Here is a 20,972-nt window from a genome sequence, read left to right as displayed (position 1 = left end):
ATCATTTAAACTTAACATCAGTTTAAGGATCAATAAACCAACACCAAACGCCAACCCTTGATTTATCTGCACCATATCTATTAACTCTGCCCTCACCTTTTTAATGGTGCTAGATAGAGCAAGCATCACTAGTGTTACTACTATAACTCGTACTGTACTGTTGAAGACTGAATGATGCCTCAAATTGTGCGGCTTGTTGAGGAGAGATGTACTATTACTTTTCTAAATGATCAGACTTTACATTTGGTGGATAAAACAGCTAATATATATATATATATATATATATATATATATATATATATATATATATATATATATATATATTTTTTTTTTTTATCCCATAGATGTACATTGAATGAGAGACCCAAGCCATATCTAGAGAACATAACATTATAGAGACTTGGTGATGAACTCTTTTGACTTGGGCCAGTAAGCAACTACCTACAGTATCAACCACCCAGAGCACAATAGCAACCGCATAGGAATGCGCTTAAAGCCAGTAAGAACACCTTAGCAACCGTATAGCAACATCCTGGCAACCACACACAACAACCTAGAATAATGGCCGCGAGTTTTAGACTTGCAAACACTGTTTCCAAAATTTCGGTACCCTAGGATCAGTGACAGTATGCAGACTCACTGATATGCAACATTTCCCACCAGACATTTTTGCATTGGTTTCAGTGTGTTTACCTAGTGTTTTTACTCCACTAATGGTTAGGTTTGGGTTGGGGGGTAGAGTCCATAAAATATGCATTCTTCACTGTATTACATATTGTACAGCTGGAAGGAACTCACTTCACAACTAGCTTTTCGTGAGCTCTCCGTGACAAAAATGGAGCTCACACGTGCATATACGCAAAGGCCGTAACCATGTCTTGAACGCTGGGGGGGGCCAAACCATTTTGGGGTGGGGGGGTCATGGGTGTTGAGGTCATAAATATAATGGTCCTCTTTGGTCCTTTTATATAGTAAAGGCGCTGAATGCAATAATTTCCTGAATAAAGGCTTGAAATGCGATAAAGGCCCAAAATTGTATAATTTTTGGTTTTAAAAGATACATGTATTTTTAAAGTTCACACAGTACAAAACAAACACTGTGCTGCATTGCTAGCAATTTGCCTCTTTTCAGTCATCTTTTCTCTCTTTTTTGTGCTTTCTCAAAGAAAAGATGAATATAATTTGAATTTCTTTCCATCATTGATGTATCTGTAAAATAACATGACTGTGTCAGCTGGCTAGCAAAAAGTAAATACACAAAATTATTTACTGTCCTCAAATTGTCCCTCATTGTTTTTTCCTCCCAGTAGAATCTTAACACACTATTTTCTTCAAGAATCCTAACACTGCTCTTTTCCATACAAAAATAATTCATATTGACCACTGCTGTCAAGGTCCAAAGATCATTAAAAATATACCATAAAAGTAGTCCATACAACACAAAGAAGTCATGTGGCCCCAGAAAGCTTGGAATATAATGCACTTGCCATATGGAATACTGTTATAATGTTTTTATACTGAACCTTTAATAGTGTTTCATAGTATTTGTCCTTTATGAAGCTTGACAGCTCCTGCTCACTATAAACAGTTATTCTATGGAATAGAGCTGCTTAAAATATCTTTATGTTCCAAGAAAAAACCCAGCATATGGGTTTTGAACAACATAAGGGTGAGTATATGAGTGAGTAAAAGTACATTTTCCATTTTTAGGTGAACTACTTTAACTGGTGGCTCATTTGTTGAGCCACCAAACCTGACAAGACATCCTCAAAATAAAATGGTCTCTTTTAAAAGAAGATTCTTAGGAGATGCTGTACAAAATTCAGAATTAATTAAAGACATAAAGAAATTATTTAGAAAATCTTAAATTGATTTTAAATTATTACCTATTAATATTTGCATTAAGAATATATGACACTGTCCTTGCCAAAACTTAAAAACTCAATGGAAGTCACAAGTTGCAGGTCTTACCATGTTCTAGTTCTGATCTGAGGGTGATAATGCTATACTTTGTGTTTTATAGATCATTATTTTAGACAATGTCAAGGGAATTTTCTAAAAAGCTACTTTAAAAGCCTGCCAGATTACCACATTCATTTAATTTCTTTACAATATACGCACATTCGCTCTTTGTCTTAAGCCTGATATGCTGAAAACTGCTCCATTAATGTTTTCACATTCACAATTATAAATTAAATATAAATCATGTACTGTACATGACATATGACAAATGGTGAATAGTTTGCACCCTTGGAGATTAACGTTGGTCAGTACAACATTTCAATCATAAAACAGTGGTCAAACATTGCAAATCTCACATGACACAAACACTCTTAACCTGAACTGCTTGCTGATGCGTGGCACTCCACGAGGTTCCTGCTTAGTTTCTTACATTTAAGTCCCGCCTTCATCAATTTGATTGGCTATCTCATATGACATTGATGAGCAGTGCAGCAGAACAGCAACAAGGATATAAATTATTGGGGGGGGGAGACAATCTGGCCATATCTGATTATTGGGGGGACTTGTCCCCCTCAAAGTGTATTGTGGTTACGGCACTGCTATACGCCCTACAACACTGACCACTTTAACCACTGGGGACAGTGTTTTAAATTTCATAAGCATATAGAGATTTTCGCTAAACAAAAAAGTCAGCCTACTTTTTTCAATTTGATTGTGAGATCAGGCTGATTTTTGACATGTAACCGAAAAACACAGTGCTAATGGCACAAGATGCCAAAGATGTATGGGTGTATTGGCGGTGCTTTAAATTTTAAAATTACTTTAAAGACAACTTCTCATATAGTGTATTGTGACCCATCCCTTGTCAAAACATGTACTTCTCACCACCCATGATGCAAAATGGGCATCTTTCTCCTCCTGTGAGTTAGTGGAAGTGAACTTCTTTAGACATTCCAGCCCTTCAGAAGAGAGAATCATCCACTCCAACATTATAACAGCTCCAGCCCGTGATGGGTTGCTCTGACTGTCCATCGATCTGTTTGGATTTCCATTAAAAGGAGCTGGCACACAAGAACCTGGCTGATTCAGAGTGAGTGCTTTTAGGAAGAGAGTACACTAGAGAAAATGCAACTCCTAAATAATCAATGATTGAGGGAGTAAATCAACCAAAGTGAAAGAGGCCGAAATGTGGCCACCAATTAATTAGGACATCTGAGGGAGTTCGATTCCATTTCTGTAGCACACCATTCGCACATAAATCAACCATGTTAGTATGGAAACTGGGGATACAAGAAACAGATTTGTTCTATTCAGAAATCGGTTCTTGCTTAGTGGCTTTAAGGGTTTTGCAAATAAAACCCTGAATTGTAACTATTGCTAAGGTCATGCTAACACCAACACTGGTTTTTGATAACTATGTAAGGCAAGAGGTTATCAATTAACAAACCAAATTACAAGGTGACAACTCTGTTCCAAAACCTGGTTAGAAAGCACTGCTGATGCCTATAAAGGCAGCTGTATTTCTGAAAAGGAACCTCATAAGAAAACATTCTAGTCTTTAGAACACTTTTAATAGATAAAGTTACTGTTTACTAACAAATGCTCTGCTACATAATTTCCGGGTTCTTCTTTTGGCACAGAAAAAAAGAACTGCTGTCAATGGACACTCTGCTCAAATTTAGCTGAAAATGCTCAAAAAGTGCTTTTTCTGAGATATTATTGGAGTTCTGGGTTTCTTTAAATTTCCTTCAGGTTGGGTGGATCAGGATAAACTCGGGATATTTCATGAATCACCCTCATTGCTATCGTGTCTTACCCTGCAGCTGACTTGAGATTCAAACTTTTTCACGAGGCAATTGCACAAACTCCAATCCGAGCAACTGTTTTTAATTTACAAAGAGCAACCGCTTTGAAAGACATAAGGTAAAATGATAAAAATTATAGAACAATGATCTAACAGGACGAATGGTACCCTCTACAACCCCAGTGCATAGGCTACTGATTGTGAAAGGAAATTTGAAGAAAAATATTGTAATTATGCTGAAATTATGTCTGTACATTTTCAAAATTTTGACAGTTGTATCTTAAGTAACTTGTTCAATCGAAACCAGATGTTAATACGTTTTAATAAACTGAATAAGATGATTTTGAAGTCAAATATTATTATTTACTGTAATTAACTAATAATTTCAGCAGTAAAGACACATATTGCATGTCTATTGGTAATTTTCATTTTTATATGTCACATTTCTCAGGCTTTAGAAGTGTGTTAAACATGTAAGGATGTGTATTCATCAACCTGTCACCATGTCTGACATAATCATTCAGGCCTATTGAATTAAGTTAAACCTGTTTTGTCGATAGTTCAGAAGAAGCTATATATTTCTTCACTGTAAACCATAGACATGCATTTATAATAACTTTTATTAACATAAACAAACATTATCACATTATAAAGTGCTCAAAAGAGAATTAAAACTGTAGTGTTGCCCATATCCACCATTGAAATTTCTGCTCAAAAGAACCCAGAAGTGCAGTTGCCTGTGGTGTGACATCACAGTAATTTCATCTATAGGCAGCAACTCTGTGTGTCATAAAAATAGCATCCCATACAATTGATTTCGATTAAGTTTGGCATTAGCATTTTGCTAAGCTAACAATGGCGTACTCTAAATAAGCTTAAAAAGGGGCATAGGACACTCAAATATTAGGTAAAACATTTGTTAAAGTGGGTCCATTTTAATTAGATTAAATTAGATTATTGCTATTATTGCTGACACTCTTTGGTATAAAATTAATTAGATTTCTAAACATTTCTCTTGCTTAATCTGTCATCTTGAACCTGAAATTTATTCTGATTGTGTCAGGCATTATTTTCACTGTGCTACGGCACAGCATCTCATCTTTAGACAAAAGTGGGCAGTCTAAAATATCAAAGACATCTGGCTCATTTCAGAGGGTAACTCCACCGAGAACACTTTTTTGCTTCAGAGGCTTTTTTGTGTGTGTGTGTGTGTGTGTGCTTATTATCTGGGTGTTAGTCATTTTGCAAACTGCAGATAATGTAATTCATCAATTTACTGACAAGCCAATCAGTCGTCTTATATATATATAATAAAATATAAAAGCTCATTTTGCAGCACAAATGCTATTTTTACATGCACCAGATCCTGTTTACCACATGAACAAGCATGTAGTGCGGATCTCATCACAGTCGTAATCTTACACACACAGTTACTGAATCTGGGAATCGAATTGTCACGAGATAGATTGTAGCAACCGACTACATTAAAGTCTGAGTAATGTTTGTCATAATGTTATATCAGGGACCTTGCAAAGGCTATTTTAATCTACATAAGGGTCATCTCTCATTGTGGCTGCCATGTTGAAATAACATGACCAGCCGAATGCTGCACATTTTATTTCTGTTATCCCCCATTATCAAACACTTTTGATTGTGAATTTAATCAGGAGTGACCATTCCTCATCAGGCATTATTGCATCAACTCAAACTTGACAACCTTCACTGTAGTGTACGGGTTCTGGTCCCGTGATAACCAAGATGTAATAACGTTCACATGAATAGTGGTGAGTGAGATTCAAAGGTTGCATTTTTGGTCTAAAATGACATATTTACTCCACTGATGGTTAGGTTTAGTGTTATAAAATATGCATTCCTGTTGACTGTATCACATAATTTACAACTAAAAACACTACTCGCTTTTGGTGCCAACCTGTGGACATTTCACCTTAACAACACTTCCAGCTTCGGCCACTGGGGGCAGTGATTCGAATTTTGGTAAGCACAGACTGATTTTAGCATCAGAACTTTCGACCTACTGTCACCTAACTCACAGTCTGGAAAGGAGAGTATTACACTCAGTAAAAAAAATTGTCTTAAAGTAAACATTAAACAAAATTACCCCTATTTATTTTCTTAACACACCTGGTATTATTGCAATTGTATTATATTATATATTATATTATTGTATTATTATTATAATTATTATATATCATAGGCGTAGATTTAGGTAGGGATGATAGGGACATATCCCAATCAACTTTTAGAAAATCGTCCTGGTTACTTGCGTAACCTCTTTTCCCTGATGGAGGGGACGAGACATTGTGTCGATGTAGTGACACTAGGGGTCACTCTTGGGAGCCCGAAACACCTCTGGTCTCCCCACTCCCCCGGACATACGGGTATAAAAGGAGCTGGTATGCAACCACTCATTCAGGTTTTGTGCTGAGAAGGCGAGACAAGGTCCCGGCCATTTCAGCGGGTAGTTCAGCGTTGTGGCAGGAGGGACACAACGTCTCGTTCCCGCCATCCTCCTACCCTATGGGGGAGAGTTTCTACAAGCATGGTGACTGGGGCAGAGGGGCCTCTGCCCAAGGAAGACGCAGTTTACCAACAGGGAAACGAATTAGCGGAAGATATATGTCGCATGGGGTTACCTATGGGGAACCTACCCCAGTACAGGGCTTAGTTAGCACATGTACTGAGCCGGCAGTGAGTTTCTCCGCGAACACGTCTGCCACAGGGCTCGGAGGAAATCATCCAGGGAACACAGTTTATGAACACTACTGGGAGTCAACAGTGCACGTCTTCAGCTCAGGGGAGGTGAAAGGCGCTATGCGCAAGCGATACACCCGGCCAGCTGTCCCGGACTTACCTGCTTGTGCCTGCCACTACATGGGATGAAACTGGTTCCACCCGGATATTGTAGAACCTCGCAAAGGTGTTGGGTGTTGCCCAGCCTGCTGCTCTGTAAATGTCTGTTAGAGAGGCGCCACTGGTCAAGGCCCAGGAGGCCGCTACACCCCTGGTAGGATGGGCTCGTAGCCCTGCCAGGGGCAACCTCGCAAAGGTGTTGGGTGTTGCCCAGCCCGCTGCTCTGTAAATGTCTGTTAGAGAGGTGCCACTGGTCAAGGCCCAGGAGGCCGCTACACCCCTGGCTGGATGGGCTCATAGCCCTGCCAGGGGCGGCACGTCATGGGAGTGATATGCCATTGTTATGGCGTCAATGAGCCAGTGGGCGATCCTCTGCTTGGAGACAGCACTTCCTTTCTGCTGTCCACCAAAGCAGACAAAGAGCTGCTCAGAGACTCTAAAGCTCTGCATGTGATCCAAATAGATGCGTAAAGTGCGCACCGGACACAGCAACGTCAGGGCTGGGTCTGCCTCCTCCTGGGGCAGCGCTTGCAGGTTCATCACCTGGTCCCTAAAAGGGGTCCCTACCACGGGTGGTAGGCCGCTTAAGTCATCCACGTCCCGTCCAGGGGCCAGACATGGAGATTCTAGAGGTCTGGTCACGGGTGCCAGATGGTGCCCCGTCCCTGAGAAAGAAGGTCCTTCCTCAGGGGATTTCACCGGGGGGGGGGTGTCGCGAGGAGCGTGAGGTCCGAGAACCATGTCTGGGTGGGCCAGTAGGGTGCTACCAGGACGACCTGCTCCTCATCCTCCCTGACCTTGCACAGGGTCTGTGCAAGTAGGCTCACTGGGGGAAATGCATATTTGCGAAGTCCAGGGGGCCAGCTGTGTGCCAGCGCGTCTATACCGAGAGATGCCTCGGTCAGGGCGTACCAGAGCTGGCAGTGGGAGGATTCTTGGGAAGTGAACAGATCTACCTGTGCCTGCGCGAATCGACTCCAAATCAGCTGGACCACCTGAGGGTGGAGTCTCCACTCTCCCCTAAGGGTAACCTGCCGTGACAGCGCGTCTGCTGCAGTGTTGAGGTCGCCTGGGATGTGAGTGGCTCGCAGCGATTTGAGGTGCTACTGACTCCAGAGGAGGAGACGGCGGGCGAGTTGTGACATACAACGGGAGCGTAGACCACCTTGACGGTTTATATATGCTACCATTGCCGTGTTGTCTGTTTGAACTAACACATGCTTGCCCTGGATCAATGGCTGAAACCTCCACAGGGCGAGCAGGATTGCCAGCAACTTGAGGCAGTTGATGTGCCAACGTAGCACTGTATGTGTATACAGCGCCCCAGCCCATTTTGAGGCATCTGTCATAACCACAACGCACCTGGAGACCTGCTCTAGGGGAACGCCTGCCCATAGAAACATGAGGTCGGTCCAAGGGCTGAAGAGGCATTGACAAATCGGCGTGATGGCCACGCGGCGCCATGCCCATCTCGGGACTCGAGTCTAAAGCCAGTGCTGAAGCGGTCTCATATGCATCAACCCGAGCGGAGTGGCCAAAGCTGAGGATGCCATATGCCCCAGGAGCCTCTGAAACAGTTTCAGTCTGAATGCCTTCAAACAGGTCAGCACCGACTGTGCGCGCTCATTTGTGAGGCGCGCCGTCAATGAGACTGAGTCCAACTCCAAGCCGAGAAAAGAGATGCTCTGAACTGGGAGGAGCTTGCTCTTTTCCCAGTTGACCCAAAGCCCTAGTCGGTCCCTGTGTGCACACAACACATCCTGAGAGTGAGCTAGGATTAGCCAATCATCGAGATAGTTGAGGATGCGAATACCCACTTCCCTTACGGGGCAAGGGCTGCCTCTGCAACCTTCATGAAGATGTGAGGGGACAAGGACAGGCCGAAAGGGAGGACCTTGTACTGATACTCCCGACCCTCGAATGCAATCCGCAGGAAGGGTCTGTGTCGAGGTAGAATCGAGACGTGGAAGTATGCGTCCTTCAGGTCTACTGTTGTGAACCAATCTTGATGCCGGACGCTCGCTAGAATGCGTTTTTGCATCATCATCTTGAATGGGAGTGTGTGTAAAGCCCTGTTCAGTCCTCGCAGGTCCAAGATTGGCCGCAACCCACTGCCTTTCTTCGGTACAATGAAGTAGAATCAATAAACCCCATTCTTCATCTCGGCCGGAGGGACAGGCTCTATCGCATCCTTCTGTAGGAGGGTAGCGATCTCCGCACGCAAGGTAGCAGCATTCTCGCCCTTCACCGAGGTGAAGTGGATGCCACTGAACCTGGGAGGATGCCTGGCAAACTGAATCGTGTAGCCGAGTCGGACGGTCCGGATCAGCCATTGCGACAGGTTGGAAAGCGCAAGCCACGTGTCCAAGCTCCGGGCGAGGGGGACCAAGGGGACAATCTCGTCGGACATACCAGCAGGTGGGGCCTCATGGCGGGGCGGAGCCTGAGGTGCCACGCCGTGTTCTGGCCATGCTGAGTTCAGGGACATCGAAGAACTTACCTGGCTCCTTGTGACCACCCCCGGAACAGCCTGGGATGGGGGAGGAAAAGGCCTGTCCTCATGACCCGTGGAGACTGTCACATCGGGGGCGGATTTGTGCCACTGCTGGGCGCGCAGGGGAGGGGAGACCGCCGCTGGAGCGCCAAACCTGCCCAAAATGGAATGGTGGATGGTGGTTGTGAACACCGGGTATCTGACCCAGGGAACAAGGAAACCGCTCTTTTGCTGAACTCTTGGGTACCACAGCCACTTTAAAAATTAAAAAAAAATTTAAAAATTAAAATTAAATGAAAAGTCAAAAAAAGATTCTCCTCCCGGCCCTCCACTGGGGGATGGAGTGGTCTGCTTACCAGCTCCAAAGCAGTGGGTTTCGTTGTCCTTGGGTCACCCGTCTCAGGGGCGCTTCGAAGCCTTTCGCAGGTTCTTGGAGGCCTGCCGTGTGACGGGTGGTGTCTGCTTCCTACGGTTGGCAGTCACTGCAGGGGGACACCCTTGGCGACAAGCAGGCGGGGTTTGTGATCTTGAGCCGTGCTGGGGCAGGATGTGCCGGATAGCCTCCGTCTGCTGCTTCACCACCGAGAACTGCTGAGCAAAGTCCTCGACAGTGTCGCTGAATAGGCCAACCTGGAAAATGGGGGCAGCAAGGAACCGTGCCTTGTCGGCCTCTCCCATCTCAACCAGGTTGAGTCAAAGGTGGCGCTCCTGGACCGCCAAGGTGGACATCGCCCACCCGAGAGATTGCACAGTGACCTTCGTCGCCCAGAAAGCGAGGTCGGTCGCCAAGCACAGCTCCTGCATCAATCAAGGGGCGGAACTACCCTTGTGCAGTTCCTTTAGCGCCTTGGCTTGGTGGACTTGCAGGAGAGCCATGGCATGCAGGGCGGAGGTGGCTTGTCCAGCGGCACTGTAGGCTTTGGCCGTCAGGGATGACGTAAACCTACAGGCCTTGGATGGGAGCTTTGGGCGCCCGCACCAGGTGGCGGTACTCTGAGGGCATAGGTGCATCGCAAGCACCTTATCCACCGGGGGAATCGCCGAATAGCCCCTGGCCGCCCCACCATCGAGGGTAGTGAGGGCGGGGGAGCTGAAAGATCGGGACCGGGCAGTAAAAGGTGCCTCCCACGACCTTGTCAGCTCCTTGTGCACTTCCAGGAAAAAAGGAACTGGGGTGGGCCTTGGCTGTGAGCGGCGCTGCGAGCCCAGGAACCAATCATCGAGCCGCGAGGGTTCAGGGGAGAGCGGAGGGTTCCACTCTGGCCCAATGCTCATGGCTGCCCGAGAAAGTATGTCCGTCATTTCTGCGTCAGCCTGTGACTGGGCAACCATACCCGAGGGGGGAGCCCAGCTGAGGCTTCCATGTCCAACTGGATAAGCCCGCTCTCCGATGCTGCGCTCGAGAGCTCATCACCTTCGCGGGCTCCAAACAAGAGGTCGAACTCGCCGTGAGACTCATCCGGAAGCCCAATCGGGGCAGATTGGGGGATACCTGGTGGAGGTGGTCCCATTGGGGTCCCCAAATCGCCCCCAGTTCTAGCCGCACTGGCCTCATACCCGTAGGTAGAAAGACCGAGGCGGGGAGCCGCTGGGGTGGCTTGCTTTCTTACGAAGGCAAGCCGCGACTGCAACGTTGCCATGGTCATGTTCTCGCAATGAGTACATGATCCATCCACGAACGCTATCTTCGTGTGTGTCGCACCCAGACACGAAAGACAGCAATCGTGATAATCAGAAGGCGAGAGATAACGACCGTAACCAGGCATAACACACAAACGGAAAGGCATCTTTAAAAAGACGCATCTTTAAACAGACGTTCCGTGTGTGCCGCACTTTTAGAGAAATATACTCTTTTATTTCTGCCGAAGCGTCCAGGGGTGTTTTCTGCAGTGCACCAGTGCAGAGGAGGGAGAAGCCACTGAAATGCACCGTCAGATCCAGCAGAGGTGAATGAACAGTCAGCTCAGTGAACATCGACCGTTCAGCTCCGAAGAGAAAATCTGAATGAGTGGTTGCATACCAGCTCCTTTTATACCCGTATGTCCGGGGGAGTGGTATGCAAATACCACTCGCCAATTTTCATTGGCCTTTTTTCAAAGACCAGAGGTGTTTCGGGCTCCCAAGAGTGACCCCTAGTGTCACTACATCGACACAACTTCAAGTGAGTGACAGATAGGGAACGAAAATGTCCTGACAAACATTTGGGCAATTTTACAACTTAGAAAATACTTTAACTTTATAATATGTTTTTATTTTTATTTTAATGACTATTAAATATTCTAAGTATCATTATTCATGTGTAAATTAATGTCTGATGTCTTCTGAAGCAGCGCATAAAAGGCATTGTAACGTGGCATCTGTCACTTTTCTCAGCCCTGTTCAGGATGCACCAATCACAGTCGTTTGTGATTACTGCATAAGGGATTTTTTAATCATTGGCTGTGTCTTGTTTCTAAGGCTGGTGCTAGGTAGGACATGTCCTTTGTAGGCAACGGTATACCGAGCATCCTCCAATAGAATCAGCTTTGTTTAAACGAGACGGCCTTAGTAGGACAAACAGAAACAGAACGTATCAGGGTTGCTAAGACAGAACGCTTTGCTCTAAACCTGCACTAGTGCTCTGAGTTAGAAGGGAATCTCTGAGGTAAACTTTAGGACAGTTATAATGATCTTGAGAGAAAAGAAAATTGATTTTGCGGCTGTGCTTTTATGTTTACTTCATAACACTTTATTTTACATTCTATATTATTATAATTTTACATATTATATATTTTACTCCCATCTACTGAGGTACTTCAACTTGAGAATTAACATTACTTGCATTTGAACATAAAATTTTGGGGTAAATCAGCGTCATTTTTTCAAATGAATTACGTACATTTCCGCTGAAGCAAAGAATTGTGGGTTGTGAGGGCCAGTGAAGGATAAATCTCTTGCATCCTCTGAATTCCTGAGAAGGAAGTTCGCATTCGAAGAATGCATTCGGAGCATCCTACTTGCTTTTCTGAAACGAGACAAATGCTATCTCCGAAGTATGCAGCCTTCGAAAGGAGACACATCCATTCTCTGAAGATTACACGGGCGGATTTCCATTTGTATCTCAGATCCGGTCCTTTAAATTTATAGATTTAAAGAAGCATACTTTTCGTGTACAAATGTTTCCAATCTAAAACTAAGTCAAAAAACGCCCTAAGTTTTATATGTGGCCCCATGGAAGATTCTGTTTTACTGGCGGTAAGTGCCCTCTTGAGGAAGACACCTTTGAATTTGAGAGACTGTGCCAGGTAAGGGGTGAACCAAAGGTGCAAATGCTAATATAACTGCACAGATAACTGAATGCTATCCCAAATTAAGAATTTAGCGGTGGCCAGTGGGGCTGCACAATATATATATTTTTTTGGAATACAAATTAAATTGAGGTATGATATTAATGCATTCACCCAAAAAGTTTATAAAGTTACAGGGAGAAGAAAAGATTTGGCACGTGTCTAGTATGTGTGTGTTTCTATGACGACATAGGTGTGTGTGAAAGAGTAAAGCAAGCAGTCTATGTCAGTGCAAGGATGTTTGCATTTTTAACTAATATTTCAGATTTTCTGCACACAATTTATGGCATACATTAGCCAATACATGTTTTATTTGCACATTGGAGAAGAACATCGGGGTACATAGGAAAAGTGTGTTTTGTCTATAAAATACAGGAAATAAAATTAGACCTTCGTGATCAAAATAGTGCTAGTAAAAGAAGGTTAATATTTTATATGGCAGGGCAGAGGAACAGAAAATGAGACTTGTTATATGAGGAAATATTGTGCCTATAGACACTATACTTTCTCACATTCTTAATATAAACATTTTGAATAATGCCCTCCTTGCAATGTGTCCCTAACAACATTCATACCAAACTTACACCCTTGTTACAGCATATTATTACTATTATTATATAAAATTACTATGAGCGTGTCATTCCAAAGAAAAATATTTTTTGTTTAATTAAAATAAGATAACTTGCATTGTGCACTTTTATTTCTGTTTTTGAAGTTAATACAGTGTGTATTTTGTATAGCATTATGTATATTTTTGTAAGACTGTTGCTATCATGTAATTGATCCAATTTGTGCTAATTATATTCAGACTGCATAATACACTTGCGCATGACAAGTGTTGTATTTCATCAAGATGGGTCTGTGAAAAACAATGCTTTCATGAAAGTTGTTCATAGTTTAAAAGCCCCGGAGAAACCCTGATATGTCTGTTGTGAATGAGAATATACCTGTTTATATGCTGCTTTTTATATTAGGATATAATCCATCTGCACTGTTTCAGGTATGCCATAACATTGCTTCATATATCATGATTATACCGAATGACTCACTAGGACACATTTTTCCCAAAGCAAGTTATTGTGCTTGAGTTATAAATAGCTCAAGGCTCCTCATAGTCTAAATTAGTGTCATAAAGGAACTCTCAAATCTGCTACAGCAAAGAATCAGCAAGAATGCATTGGCAAGAGAAATTTATGGCCAGAAAATAAACTCTCTGTTGAGAAGGACGCATTTAGATCCCAATCACAGCTAAAACAAATATTACATATAAGGGGGCCATCCATAAAACTTTGCCCTCAATCCAAGTATTGTGAAAGAAGACACTTTGTAAAAAGTTGTAACCTGCAATTGTTAGAAACTTCTACTTGTTTTAACCCTTAATAATAATGTGTTTTGTTAATGTAACTGTACTCAGGTTAATTCTGTGATGTTTAATCAGTTTAGTATTTTTGACTTGGATGAGACCACATGAGGCACAATTTTAGGTTAACATTTTTTCAGTGCTCATCTAAAGCTTAGATTTTCATGTTAAAGCAATGAAAATCTACATTTAGAGGTTTATTTGAAAATACACTAGAAAAGTGCATTAGCAATAATCTTCCCACTCATTCTTAATGTTACAGTGTTCGTGTTACTTGTTTCTTTTTTAAGTACACTGTAAAACTGTTTTTTCAACCTAAAAATGTCAACATCTACTGTAAATTAACTGGCTTTATTTCAAGTCGTTTTTAAAGGTCAGATCAGGTTAGAAATAATTTTTTGGCTCCATGCATAATAATTACAAAATAATTATCTAAATGCTTTATAAAACAGTTTTAGATGGAGTATAGCATGTTACATCGCAGGACGTTAACTTCCCAAAAGTATTTCATGTCAACTGCCCTTGTGCAAAAAGCATAATGTATCAAGTAATTTGGCAGCTTGAGAGGCGCAGTTAATTTGATCAAAAACATCATGCACTGTCTTAACCTATAAACAAGAAGCCAAGCTCAGATCCTAGCATTTTCAGCATTTGCTTTTTTTTTTTCCACAAGAATCTCAATCCCCTCCAACATCTATAGCATAAGATGTCCCTGTAATCTATTTCTCTATTCGTTTATATCCTAAGACAGCTCCTCTATGATAAACGGTGAGCGAGTATCGACTGTCTCACCTGCCGGTCAGCGCCTGTCCCAACAGCTCCGGCTTCGCAATATTCTGGGGTGGCTTGAAAGCGCCGTTAAAATGCGAAAGAAAAGAGCTACAGAACTGTCGCAATGTCCCAAATTGCATTTTCACCTGCCCCCTCCTCCCTAACCAACCCTGTAGTCTTTCACTTAAGGAAACGACAGCAGCACACCCACAGCTCCACAACAATCTGAAGCGCTGCTGTGTCGATCAAGTCCCATATTTTCCCGGAGATCTGATACATGTGAGCCTCATGCTCTGGCCCTGAAGTGCTGCTGCTGCGGCGGCTGCTGCGAGTGGGGGATGGAATCTGTCTGACGGTGTGCCAGATTAAGAGAGAAGCAGCACTGCATTTTTACCGGCTGGAACATCTAGAGCTGCGTCCATGCGCCACCGTCTTGCCTCGGAGAATCAGACAAACTGGAGCAGCACAGACTCACTCTCACTCTCTCTCTCTCTCTCTCTCTCTCTTCTCGTTCCTGACATGCAGTCACTGGTTGGTTTATTACACGGGTCTCTAGGAGGTAGACACGGCGTACTGTTACAGCGCGTTCTAAAGGGATAAGTGGAAAGAGAGCTGTGTCTCAAAACCTAGTGAGCTGCCTACCTAAACAGCATTTTTAGGTTTTTAGCACCAAATGATGCCCAAAAATGCTGTCTAGGTAATTGCACTGGAGTACTAAATCTATTTTAGAAGACACTTTAGAGTGCAGGACTGATATACTGTATGTAGCGTCTTTACAGACAAATCATATTTTATTTATATTGTTTGCCGAATTGAGACAGTTCAAAATAAGTCGGGTTGTGAAGTGAAATTTGAAGAGGATTTGGGAACCGAAGGGTGTCTCTGCACTTGGCAAATCGAATCTTCTTTGTGATGTAAGTATACATTTTAATATTCAGTACACAGCTTTTCCTTTCTAACGTTTTTTTTTTTTTTTAGCATGGCTGATATCTTTAACTGCCTTTGACCAAACGTTTCTTGGTTTTTCATTTGTTTCTTCCTTTAACATCATCATCATTATAAAGACAGTTGCGAGTGGCATGACCATCATAATCAGTAGGACATCATTACAAGAGATGGGTATGAGTATAAATTCCATACATTTTCTCCATAGAAAAAAATTATTTTAGGGGTATAAATCTTTCAAGACAGACCTACCATGAGCTCTGAGGTTGTTAAGTGATGACATATGCTTTTGGTGAAGTATATTTCAGTGTGATTTAAAACAAAATTCTTTAATAGAAGAATTCCTGGTAAACAACCCATAATTCTGAAGAGAGATCCACCAATCAGAGTCCACAAATTCCCTATTGACTTTGTGGCAAAAGAGCTCATCAGCAACCGCCCACTCACATGAACCATTGTGACTGAGAATTCAGTCTTTCTACACTCTCAAATTACTTTATATATATATATACAGTATATACAGTACATATACATGTATATAGTGGGAATATATTTCTGGACCCAAGACTGCTGAAAAAGTGGGCGATCACTATGGCGTGCTATTGTGTGAATGTTTTATTTTTTTTCAACTTCAAGACGTTTCATTTTTATTTTTATTGTTGGTTATGGTGCCATTTTGGGCAGTATTTATCGTTCTGAGTATTACAAAGTAGGGGTTGTCGGTTAATTTTGCTGCTAGCTGACTGTAAATAGCAGCAGTTACGAGTTGGTCCAACTGTGAATTCCAGATTCCTAGCTTTTAAATGACACCTTTTGTTTCAAGTGAGCAGTTTTTAATTAATTAGCTAGCAGCTCTAGTTTACAGGGTTAAAATGCAAAAAGTAAAAATATCGTTATTAGTATTGGCCATAAAGTGCTGCGAATTGTCTTTTATTAGTATCGGCCCAGAAATTCCATTTTGTGTAACCCTAGTTTAAATAATTTTCATTTGGAATTATCTGTCAATGTTTTTAAAATATAGAAAAGGGTGGAAAATTTAGGATAAATGCAACCTATTTTGCATTAGGTAAACATTGACCTGTCGAGTAACTGAATACTCTGCAAATTTTCTGGGCGGTTACTCGATAAGTAAAAATAAGAAGCCATGCAAGCTGCCTAGTACATGGTTACTCTCAGTCTGGGGCAGTAAGAGCACTCAACACTCGCTTGAAAGAGGATTAGGGGGCGTACATACAGAATGTGTTCCTGCGTTCAAAAATAGCTAGCACGACTGAATGGAACACAGGGGTTTCAAGACATGTTTTAAAAAGTTGAAATATTTTTAACTTCACATGCTGTCTTAAAACATGATGCTCATGACGTTTCAGCAAGAAGTGATTCAACTACCAAAGACTTCTGTCTAATGCATGTACATTGACCAGCAATTTAAAAATAGTGCAGACAGAGCTTGCTCCATTCCCACGTGTCCCAACATGAGTACTCTGTTGATTTATATGTTGAGCACTCAAGAAGTCAAAATGACTCAAATGCACATCTCTAATCATTAGCATCATCTATATGAGCTGAATGTGTGTGTGATGTTGATGTAGCCTATGCAGTCAGTGCACTTCACTCATTAGTATCTGGACCACTTAAAGACCCTTAACGATCTGCTGGAGAGAGTCTGACAGGGTCGCCAGTCCACTTTACGAGACAGACCAAAGACTTTTTATGGCTTCCAGAGGAAAATATGGAACAGAGTGTGTCTCCAGAGAGACAACCACATACACACACAAACACAAACACAAACAGACACACTCGCAACCGCACATGCTTGAGAGGTTCAAACTCCAGAAATGACATTTATGCATTTATTTATGTATTCATATCATGTCCATCAGTTCAATAATGAAGTAGCAAGTCATCTAAATAAACACAGTGTGGTAAGAGATACTTCTGAGGAGCGAGAGAGATTGAAACTAAACCTGCATATTTACTCTTTTTCTCACGGCCATGCTGAGTCTCTCTCAGTCGCGATCCAATAATGATATCATGATGCATCCTGATATATTGCATTGTGAGATACAGTATGTATCGCAATACATATTGTATTGTGAGGTGCTTGCCGATACCCTGATACATTTCCACCTGTCCATTAGTTGACTATGATAAGACTTAAGAAAGAGGCCCATAACAGCAACGAGGTTGTAAAATGTATGTAAGTAGAGGACAACCGATACCGATAACTAAGGTGGCTGATAGTTTCTCAAAATCGATTTATAGAATGATAAAAAAAAATTCTTACTATGAAGGGCACAGACACTGAGGCTCCAAAATGAATAAAATCGCAAAAGCAGTTTATTGTGCAACAAAAATCCCAGTAATAACCAGAAAAATTCAGATTTGGTGTATAACGCCACACTTTTAGATATAAACAGGCCCGAAATACACCGGGGACTCTTAATTTGAAATGAAATAAGCTCCATTACAATGCTCTATATACAGTATGTAAGTATGTACTACATGAAGATTTTTATAGCCTATATTTTCACCAGATTAAAAGTTTTGTATATATACAATTCAGGAAATAATAAAAAACAAAACATTTGCAACAAAAAGCATACTTTTTTGCCGATAACTGATAGCTCCAAAAAGCAACTATCGGTACCAATTAATCAGTAAAACCTATATATCGGTCTACCTGTATGTGCAAGTAAACTTATCTCTAAAACAAACATACTGGTAAACTTCAAGCAATTAGAGAAAAACTGAGCAAAATTACACCCAAAAAAATAATAATATCTGGAATCTCAGATTCATAACAAAAATACTTTTTGCAGTGAAACAAACCACCCTTGAGAGCCTGATCTTATGAAAATTACGTGACTGTGAATACATTTTTGCAAAATGACATTACATGGTTTATTACAAGTGGTGCAGCAGTTCCGGAGTGAAATAGTTCTGCTAAAAGTGAGCAAAATGTTTTCCTAAACAGATGTGGTTAATGCATTTTTAAGGTTAATGCTCTATCGACAAAACCTACCCTTAAACCTAAACCTAACCGATTGTGCCATATAAGCAAATGTGATATTAAAAACGAAATTGCTGAAGCAACTACATCATTTTGTGATTTTGTGACTTACGGCTCACTTGTCAAATTGCGTGCTCTTCGGGATTTGTAATTCGGACCTTTGCATCACAAGTGCAACACTCTATCAGTTATGCTTCTGTGCAGTTTCATCATTCTGGTACAAGCTTGTAAATGTCGTTGGTTAGGTAATGCAAAAGTTAAAATATATCACCTTACAAGTCATGTGCCATAGTGTTTAGATGTCATAAGATAATATTTGCGAAGGTGAAAAGTATGTGTTTTTAACTGAAGATCTGACGTTTTATATGTGATTTATGTGAGAGGGAATAAAAGTCATTGTTGTTGTAGTGCCTCTAGTGTTCATTTCACCAGGAAACTGCAGCGAAACGTACAACGAGCCACGTAAAAATAATTTAGCAAAAATGGAGGTTTAGTAATGTGATTCTATGAGACCATGTTGACTCTAGAATCTTAAGAATTGTATGTTATATTAATAAAACATATCAAGACGTAATTCAAAACAACCCAATGTAGCATAGTTGTTACCTGTCTGTGGGGATCCCCAAACCGTTTCTGAGAAGGTCCTGGCTTGCTCCGACTGGGCCTCCCCTCACTTTGGCTTGGGGCCCTGATTTGGACCCCTCAGAACTGCTGAAGAACCACGCTCCTGACTTGGTGAGGATTTCTTGTTGTTTTCGGCACAGATTGCATACCCACATTACCTGTATGGGAGATGACAGATTAAGATAAAGGACATTTAATGGAATGCAGTATTAGAAGCACAAAAGGAGTCATTAAGCACAGTACAATGTCAAAACAAAATGTCCAACCCTATGGAGGTCTAGCGTGGATGTGGGATTTCAGAGAATTTATTCTATATATTAATTTTTTTTTAATCATTCAGATTCTATAAAAATAATAAGTGCCAGTCAGAGGACCTTGGAGACTGTGTAAACCAAGGGGTCAGGATGTGGCTGGTTAGTTTCGGCCAGTATCAAATCTATCAACATGCTGCTTCCAAATTTTCATGCACCGTGAATTTTGACACCATTCTGTCATATTACTGACAAGTGAAGAGAAATAAAGCATTGGGCTGCATGCACCACCCAAGCAACTACCACTGATATGAATGGGAATGTTAGCAGACAGTTCTCTCCAGGCATTATAGACCTCATTGGTGTAAACCCCAACACCTCTGACAATCAGTGTGCGTATTCATGGAAACAGTTATTAAAATTCACTGCTATTAAAAAAAATTAAACATACAAAATAGAAATAAATTCAATATAGATTAAATTTAATGTACAGATAATCAGTGGTAAATACGTCAACACAGGACAGAAAACAGCTTAATAAGCCATTTCAAGCAGTCTTTAAGCTACTCACTCACTGAAACCACAGTCATGCACACACATTTTAACCACACATTCATACACACTTATTTCATTTAAACTGCATATAGAAGAGCCAGTGACAGCATGAGTAAATCAATGACTGCCATTAGAGCTGATGACTAGAGTAGAGCACTCACCTGCCTTTGCTGAGTCACCAAGAGAGAGAGAGGGAGAGACAAAAAGAGAAAGAGAAATAGAAAGAGAAAGAGGGAAAGGCATAAAATTGGTTAAAAATTAGAACAAAGAGGCCCATTAGTGACAGCCTAGTAATAGGGAAATATTTCCTGAACTGCTTTCCAATGGGCCGTGGGCATTAAAATGCAAACGTTGCTAAATAAGAAATGCTTTATTGCAAACACACGTCTGCTTTTAGAGAAACAAAAAGGAACCAGTGGCTGACAAAAGATTTCAGATTAATTTTCAAACCATACTCTTCTGAATCATCCCCAAAGAGGAAAATCAACTAGAGCTCCCAATATGCAACCCAAATCAAGTGTTTAAATATACGGTAATATTTTACATTGTCTCTCTTAAATATATCCATATGACATACATCACACATGACTACACTGAGACTGAATACAATATATTGTAGTGTGTATGATATAGACTATAGATTATGTGTACACTATAGATTATTCATAGTAGTTTTATGGCTTGGAAAATGTTTTTCTACATAAAGAAAAGTATTTAGAGGTCAAGGAAGTAGAAGAAACCCGTGGAGTTTGCTACACGTGGAATATTTTTACCATTAGATACCCACATTTTCCCATATATATAAATACTGTATGTATATATATATATATATATATATATATATATATATATATATATATATATATATATATATATATATATATACAGGGTTGGGGAGTAACGGAATACATGTTATGGGATTACGGATTTAAATTACAAAATATAAGTAACTGTATTCCACTACAGTTACAATTTAAATCATTGGTAATTAGAATACAG

At 41.3% G+C, this 20,972-nt stretch overlaps 1 protein-coding gene across 1 annotated transcript in view; it reads right to left on the bottom strand.

The window, feature by feature from the left end:
• Positions 1-20,972, bottom strand: part of LOC127420680 (regulating synaptic membrane exocytosis protein 2-like) — a 240,201-nt gene that overhangs the window by 178,673 nt on the left and 40,556 nt on the right. Inside the window, exon 6 of the mRNA XM_051663141.1 lies at positions 19,150-19,325. Coding sequence (XP_051519101.1) covers positions 19,150-19,325 — 176 coding nt within the window. The remainder of the gene's footprint in view (positions 1-19,149; positions 19,326-20,972) is intronic.

This window comes from Myxocyprinus asiaticus, chromosome 30 (genome assembly GCF_019703515.2).
Source record: "Myxocyprinus asiaticus isolate MX2 ecotype Aquarium Trade chromosome 30, UBuf_Myxa_2, whole genome shotgun sequence".
Classification (NCBI taxonomy): domain Eukaryota; kingdom Metazoa; phylum Chordata; class Actinopteri; order Cypriniformes; family Catostomidae; genus Myxocyprinus; species Myxocyprinus asiaticus.
Note: the sequence above shows the minus strand (reverse complement) of the source record. Positions and strands in the feature narration are given on the sequence as shown.